Genomic DNA, 8,556 nt, shown 5'->3' with positions numbered 1-8,556 from the left:
GTACACACTTGGAGATGTTAACTACCTCGCCTGGCACACAGGAGGTGTCGTGGGTTCGATCCCGACCCTGACGACGCCTGCTGCTGCTGTACATTTGAAGTTTGCGGTGTCTCTCATCATCATCATCATCACGGTGTCAAGGAGACGTTAACTACCTCGCCTGGTACACAGGAGGTCGGTGGGTTCTTTCCCGACCCTGACGACGCCTGCAGCTGTACATTTGAAGTTTGCGGTGTCTCTCTCTCATCATCATCATCACAGTTGTGAGATTCATAATAAAGGTTGTTGGGTTAGATCGCTTTTATTTATAAATGTGTCGTAACCCTCCACCACCCGACACGGCCAATCAGCAAAAAAAGTGTCACGTTGACAAAAGACAAATAATTCACTACTTCAGGCCACCGGTGTGTTGAAGAGTTAATCCACATTTACAGTTTGAGTACGACGTTTCGCTGGTAAATACATCCAGCATCATCGGGCAATTCACCAGAATGGTAAAGCCCTCGCTTGCTCCCGGTTTTATATAGAGCAGCAGGGTGACGTCATCACCTAACTCATATCAGGTGCAGTGATTAGAGGCGGAGGGGGGGGGGGGTATTGTAATTATATAATCGATTAGTAATCAGTCATTGGTTATGATTAGTAATGAGTTGTAGATTAGTAATTCTTTAAATCAAAATGTAATGTGTATTATTTAATAATACGCTTCCAGGCCGCACTAAGCCGGTCGCTGTCAGAGCGATTAAAGTTATTCTTGTTCCTCTCAATTTCAATGGATTCTCTAATTAGTCTTTGCCAGTAATAATTAGTTTTACACACCACTGCAACATTGTCAAAATCAATTGAGTGTCCTTGTTGACAAGCATGTTCTGCCACTGCCGACAGTTGTGTTTGAGATAATTTAATATTTCTCTGATGTTCTTTTAGTCTTACGCTGATGTTACGTCCCGTCTGCCCAATGTAGCAGCTGCCACATGAACAATTAATCCGATATACACCTTCTGTTGATAGTTTAGGCAATGCGTCTTTAGTGCAAGATACTAGTTTTTGAATTTTGTGTACTGTACCAAATCTTACTGTAATGTTTTGCTTTTGCAAAACACGGGTTAATTTGTCAGTTACTCCTGAGATATATGGAATTTTTTATTGTTTTAACAATCTGGTCGCTTTCAGCAGTATTGAATAACACACTCCCATTCCTAGATATTTTGCTTGGACATGGCCTAAACGGTAAAATAACACACAGCGTTTACAGAAAGCAAACACACACTGATGCCTATCTGAATGCAGAATCACATCATCATCCAGCTCAGAAATCCTCTCTTATCAAGACGCTCATACATCGGGCTAAAAAAGTGTCAGATGGTGAGAGTCTAGTGAGAGAGATTAAACACGTTAAAGACGCACTACGACAGAATGGCTACAATAATGCTCAAATTAAAAGAGCACTGAATGCCAAATCACGATCGCAAAGCAATACTGCTGAAAGCGACCAGATTGTTAAAACAATAAAAATTCCATAAATCTCAGGAGTAACTGACAAATTAGCCCGTGTTTTGCAAAAGCAAAACATTACAGTAAGATTTGGTACAGTACACAAAATTCAAAAACTAGTATCTTGCACTAAAGACGCATTACCTAAACTATTAACAGAAGGTGTATATCGGATTAATTGTTCATGTGGCAGCTGCTACATTGGGCAGACGGGACGTAACATCAGCGTAAGACTAAAAGAACATCAGAGAAATATTAAATTATCTCAAACACAACTGTCGGCAGTGGCAGAACATGCTTGTCAACAAGGACACTCAATTGATTTTGACAATGTTGCAGTGGTGTGTAAAACTAATTATTACTGGCAAAGACTAATTAGAGAATCCATTGAAATTGAGAGGAACAAGAATAACTTTAATCGCTCTGACAGCGACCGGCTTAGTGCGGCCTGGAAGCGTATTATTAAATAATACACATTACATTTTGATTTAAAGAATTACTAATCTACAACTCATTACTAATCATAACCAATGACTGATTACTAATCGATTATATAATTACAATACCCCCCCCCCTCCGCCTCTAATCACTGCACCTGATATGAGTTAAGTGATGACGTCACCCTGCTGCTCTATATAAAACCGGGAGCAAGCGAGGGCTTTACCATTCTGGCGAATTGCCCGATGATGCTGGATGTATTTACCAGCGAAACGTCGTACTCAAACTGTAAATGTGGATTAACTCTTCAACACACCGGTGGGCTGAAGTAGTGAATTATTTGTATTTTGTCAACGTGACACTTTTTTTGCTGATTGGCCGTGTCGGGTGGTGGAGGGTTACGACACATTTATAAATAAACGCGATCTAACCCAACAACCTTTATTATGAATAATATTGGTCGCGAAAGCCTACGTGTTAAACTGACAGTTGTGAGATGTTAACTACCTCGCCTGGTGTACAGGAGGTGTCGTGGGTTCGATTCCGACCCTGACGCCTGCTGCTGCTGTATATTTGGAGTTTGCGATGTCTCTCTCATCATCATCATCATCACGGTGGCTAGGAGATGTTGACTACCTCGCCTGGTTTACAGGAGGTCGTGGGTTCGATCTCGACCATGACGACGCCTGCTGCTGCTGTATATTTGGAGTTTGCGTGTCTCTCTACCCGTGGTCGAGTGGAATGAGAATCGACATCACGTGGGTGAGAGTGTATCTGGCTGCCGCTGTTAAATTTCGACTCGAAACTTTCGTGACTGCAGGAATTCAAATTCTGTTCTTCTTTCCGTACAAGCCTCGTAGAATAACAATAAAGCGGCCCGCTTTATTTTTTGTTAACTGTTATTTTTTTTATCGACGTGACTTTACTGCCGCTGTTACATTTGGGGCCGTCCATAATTGACGTCACGCACCTGGGTGGGGGGGGGGGGGTCAGACATTTGTGACGATGTGTGACGATGGGGGGGGGGGGTTGAGAAATGTGACGTCACGTAAAAATGCGCAACTTTAAATAAATATAGACAACACGTTCCGCTTTATTAAATAGACGTTTTAATAAATGTTTTCCCCTACAACATCAGAGTGCAGCGCCACATTAAACACGCACTACAATAACAATAGTTTGTAGGAGACAACATTGATTAAAAAGTCTATTTAATTAAGCGGAACGTGTTGTCTATATTTATTTAAAGTTGCGCATTTCGACGTGAGAAGTGAGGCACCTTGACAAAGGGGTTTACATATCAACCCCGCCCCGCCCTCCTCGTCACACATCGTCACAAATGTCTGACCCCGCCCCTAGGTGCGTGACGTCATTTACGTACGGCCCCTTGGGTCGCGACGTTGCTTGCACGTCCCATGGTTACCGGGGGAGGAGGGGAGGGGCTCACCGTGACAAGCAGCACGCACGACGCCAGTTGGACTCCAGGCCAGGCGACCACCAGGGGCGAGGGAAACAGCGTCACACCACCCCCACCCTCGACCCCCCGGTGTCCCCCACCTCCAACCCCCATTACCCCCCCCCCATTAACCCCCCCCATTACCCCTCCCCCCCCATTACCCCCTCCCCCCCATTACCCCTCCCCCCCCATTACCCCCCCCCATTACCCCCTCCCCCCATTACCCCCTCCACCCCCATTACCCCCTCCCCCCATTACCCCCTCCCCCATTTCCCTTCCCCCCATTACCCCTCCCCTCCATTACCCCCCTCCCCCCCATTACCCCCTCCCCCCATTACCCCTCCCCCCCATTACCCCCTCCCCCCCCCATTACCCCCTCCCCCCATTACCCCCCTCCCCCATTTCCCCTCCCCCCCATTACCCCTCCCCTCCATTACCCCCCTCCCCCCCCCCATTACCCCCCCATTACCCCCTCCCCCCCCCATTACCCCCTCCCCCCCCATTACCCCCTCCCCCCCCATTACCCCCCCCATTACCCCCTCCCCCCCACTCCCCCCCCACCCCCCCACCCCTCCCCGCCCCAGTAAGTGAGACAGGAGAGTGGAATTGACAACAGGAGGAGGATTGTGGGAGGCTGCACGTTCACTTTAATTATTTAACAAGACAATTCGACACGAACGAGGCCCCTCGCCGAACCGGGCACGGGGAAACACAACGAGTGGGGGGGGGGGGGGGAGAAGTAAAAACAAAAATCTCGCCCAAAACAAAAAAAAATCGTTTACTGCTGAATGTCACGTCGACACTTTTTAACTTTACACAACAACAACAACAAAACAAGCGATTCGCTTACACGCAAAGAGGAAGGAGAACCCAGGTGACCCCTTAAGACGTGAACCCACCCATCCACTCGTTCCGGGCGTGCGGGCACCCCTAACGATGCTTACAAAGATGCTGCTGGTGTGTGTGTGTGTGTGGGGGGGGAGGGGGGGAGAGACAAAGGCGGACTGGCATGGTTGCTGGCCACCCACCCTCCCCCTCTCCGTGTGCCACAGGGTTGCTGCTACTCGCTAACAGCCACTTGCCCCGACAGTCTGTTAGAGCAGGGCTCCCCAAACCCCCCCCGGGCCGAGGAACCGGTACCGGTCCGTGGCCTGTTAGGAACCGGGCCGCACAGCAGCAGGAGGTGAGAGCGGTGAGTCCGAGCGTGACTCACCCCCCCATTGTTTTATTATTTTACCACTTCCCGTGCGCGCATCTTTCCCGCACCGCACGCTCAGTCTCAGTCACGTGGTGTTGTTGGTATGAAGCCCGCAAGCTCTAACCCCCTAGTAGATGAGTAACGAAACAAATAGTCGCTGGAGAGCTTATTTGAAAAGGGGGGGGGAAAGACCCAATGATGAACCCTCCCACCGTTCATGAAAATATCGTCTTCCACGAAACCGGTCCCTGGTGCCAAAAAGTTTGGGGACCGCTGTGTTAGAGGCTACACACGGGAGGGGGGGGTAGGATCTTTGTCTTTGAAACGCTGATTTAAAAACAGAAATGATAAAAGGCGGCCGATGTGGTCGCTCAATGCCCCCCCCACACCACCCCCCTCGGGGCTACCGGTTAGCATGGGGGGGGGGGAAGGGGAGGAGGTGAGGGGAGGGGTGAGGGATTTTACACCTACGGGAGTAGGTACGTGGGTGAGAGGAGCGTTACGTGGATGAGATGTAAGAGACATCGCAGCGACTGTGGGGGAGAGTTAAGTGGGCGGGGGCTCGTTCGGGACGCGTCGCGGTCAGGAGGGGATGACGACAATGACGACGATGATGACAACGACGATGACGATGATGACAACGACTATGACAATGACGACGATGGTGATGACACTGACGATGATGACGACAACGATGATGATGACGACAACGACAATTACGATGACGACGATGGTGATGACGATGGAGATGACGATGATGATGAAAATAACGACGATGGGTGGATGGCCGGTGACCGTTCAAGGCCGGCGCCAGCAGCGACGATGCAAAGGCAGCCAAAACGCGGCCCAGGTGGGAGCGTCCGGCCCCTCGGAGATGGAGCGGATGGAATCGGCTCGCACGGAGGCGGATCGACGGGGTGAGAGGTGACAGCAGTCAGGGAAGGTCTCCGTCCAGCAGTGGATAGACCGTGGCTCAATGTCGGTAAATGCCAATCGCGGGGGGGTACAGTGGCATTGTCCGTGATGACCTTTTGACCCTGGAGACTGGCAGAGGGAAGGAAGCGACGCCAATGGACGGGGGTACAGTGGCATTGTCTACGATGACCTTTTGACCTTGGAGACTGGCAGAGGGAAGGAAGCGACGCCAATGGACGGGGGTACAGTGGCATTGTCCACGATGACCTTTTGACCCTGGAGACTGGCAGAGGGAAGGAAGCGACGCCAATGGACGGGGGTACAGTGGCATTGTCCACGATGACCTCTTGACCCTTGGTGATAGACCGTACGTAAAATACAATTCGGTAATGGGATTACAGTCTACGGTACTGTATGTCACAGTACTACGTTATATGTACAATGCAGTACAGTTGTATATGGAATATTGACATTGTAAAAAAAAACATTTACATGGTACCGAAAGATGAGAAACGGGTTTCAAAAAGCTCACGTTTAAAATTATACAAAACGGATTTCTCATTATTAACAATACAAAATAATTATTTTTCGTAAAAAAAAAAATGTAGTGAATAACACGATCGTAATACTGATACGCCGACAATACTGAAATTATAGTGCGAGGAGGATGACGACGATGATGACAACGACGATGATGACGACGATGATGACGACGATGATGACAACGATGATGACGACGACGACGACCTCGTGCTGCTGATGATGTACTCCTGTAATTCACTTCCTGATGATGACGACGATGATGACAATGATGATGACGACGACGACGACCTCGTGCTGCTGATGATGTACTCCTGTAATTCACTTCCTGATGATGACGACGATGATGACGACGATGATGACGATGATGATGACGACGATGATGACGACGATGACGACCTCGTGCTGCTGATGATGTACTCCTGTAATTCACTTCCTAATGATGACGACGATGTTGTTGAAGCAGCTTCTGATGACGTGTGTGCGTACGTACGCCGAATTTCCTTCACACCGTACGTAGCCAACTGTGCTGCCGTTGCCGAAGATGATGACAATGATGATGACGACGATGATGATGGTCGCGTGCTGCTGATGACGACGACGACGACGACGTTGAAGCAGCTTCTGATGACGTGTGAGCGCACGTACGCCGAATTTCCTTCACGCCGTACGTAGCCAACCGTGCCGCCATTGCCGATGATGATGACGACGATGACCGCGTGCTGCTGTAGTCCACTTGCTGCTGCTGATGATGATGCTGGTGTTGCTGATGATGATGTTGGTGTTGCTGATGATGTTGGTGTTGCTGCTGATGATGCTGGTGTTGCTAATGATGATGATGATGCTGGTGTTGCTGATGATGATGCTAATGCTGCTGCTGAGGATGCTAATGCTAAGGCCGTTGCTGATGATGATGATGCTCTTCATGTTGCTAAGAATGCTGTTGTTGCTGCTATGCGGCCGACAATGTTGCTGCTGCTGATGATGCTGGTGTTAAAGTTGCCACTAATGCTGCTGCTGATGCTAATGATGTTGTTGCTGCTGCTATGCTGCAGATAATGCTGCTGCTGATGATGATGAAGATGCTGATGTTGCTATTGCTGCTACTGGTGCTACCCATGACACTGCTGCTGCAATTAATCGCAAGCAATGATGAAATCGATGCTGCTAATTCTGCTGCTAATGCTGCTGCTGCTGCTGTTAATGCAAAAGATGATATCGAAGCTGCTGCTGCTGCTGATAATGCTAAAGATGATATTGGACTCCGCTAATGCTGCGGCTGCTACAAATTCCACCAACGGCACTGCCGCTACGTACGACATCGACGCCGCCCGCTCGCCGCCACCTCCACCGCAACCACCGCAACCGCCATCGCCGCCATCGTCGCCGCCACAACCACCGCAACCGCCATCGCCGCCATCGCCGCGTGGTCGGAGCGGAGCGGGCAGGCGGGGTCTCACACGAAGGAGTGTTCCTTGTTCAACGCGGCGGCGACGGCGGCGGCGTTGACGGGCGACACGAACGAGTGGTTGGCGACCGCCGAGGAGGAGACCGATCGCTCGGCCTTGTCGACCGCGCCGTTGTTGGCGGCGGCGGCGGCGGCGGCGGCGGCGCTGACGCTCGCGCTCGTGACGTTGGTGGTGCTGCCCGCGGCGCTGCCGCCGGCGTCGACGCGCCGGCAGCAGAGCAGGCGCTTGAAGGTGGAGAGCATCTCCTTGTCGCGGAACGAGTAGATGATGGGGTTCATCGCCGAGTTGAACTCGGCCAGGAGGAGGAAGAACTTCTCGTAGGCGAGGATCTCGCACGACGGGCAGAAGACGTCGAGGAGGAGGATGACGAGTCCCGGGGTCCAGCATACGATAAAGGCGCCTGCGGTGGGGGGGGGGGGGGGGGGGGGCGGTGGGGTGGAGGAGTGGGGGGGGGGGACAAAAAAAACAGTCTAAAGTTAACAAAAGGCGACCGCGACAGACGAAGTAAGGGGGGAAACGCTCGATCCCACACGGGCACTTACAACAAAAAATCTTCAAATCTCGACGAATAACGTCTCTGTTTGAAAAAATGGCTTTTTATCTCTCTCTCTCGAGTTATTTTCAAACGTCTTCCTCATTGAAAAATAAGAATAGGGCTTTACCCTTTGCTGGCAATATAACACCAAATAGATTCTTTGCAAAAGGTATCGTTTGTTTTATGGCTGTAAAGGGTAAAAAACTATTTATTGTTTAAACTTTGATAACTGCTAAACAAAAAAGTGTATCCACACGCTGTAGCTGCTCACCCCCGAGCTCTAAATGCTCCGATACGTGTGGCGTTATCTCTGTACTGTTCGCCTTGTGGGTGGTCGTCCTCTGGTCTGACACCGGTGGTGAGACTGGGCCACAGAGAAGGCTGCTGCCTCTGGTGTAGGCCAAAAAGTCACAAAGACAATGCCCCCATACATTATTATTGTCAGGGTTTGTTTGGATGGTCACCATAAGTCCTGTGCGTGGTTAATGTGCAGTCTTTGATTCCTTGCAAA

The 8,556-nt window shown here is 50.1% G+C and overlaps 1 protein-coding gene across 1 annotated transcript in view; it reads right to left on the bottom strand.

Annotated features, from left to right (window-relative positions):
* Positions 1-4,012: 4,012 nt before the first annotated feature.
* LOC116942972 (lysophosphatidic acid receptor 1-A-like) overlaps positions 4,013-8,556 on the bottom strand; it is an 83,518-nt gene continuing 78,974 nt past the window's right edge. Inside the window, exon 3 of the mRNA XM_076069203.1 lies at positions 4,013-7,910. Coding sequence (XP_075925318.1) covers positions 7,498-7,910 — 413 coding nt within the window. The 3' untranslated portion in view covers positions 4,013-7,497. The remainder of the gene's footprint in view (positions 7,911-8,556) is intronic.

This window comes from Petromyzon marinus, chromosome 1 (genome assembly GCF_048934315.1).
Source record: "Petromyzon marinus isolate PM22_M1 ecotype Great Lakes invasive population chromosome 1, UKy_Petmar_22M1.pri1.0, whole genome shotgun sequence".
Lineage (NCBI taxonomy): Eukaryota > Metazoa > Chordata > Hyperoartia > Petromyzontiformes > Petromyzontidae > Petromyzon > Petromyzon marinus.
This window is presented reverse-complemented; position numbering and strand designations above follow the sequence as displayed.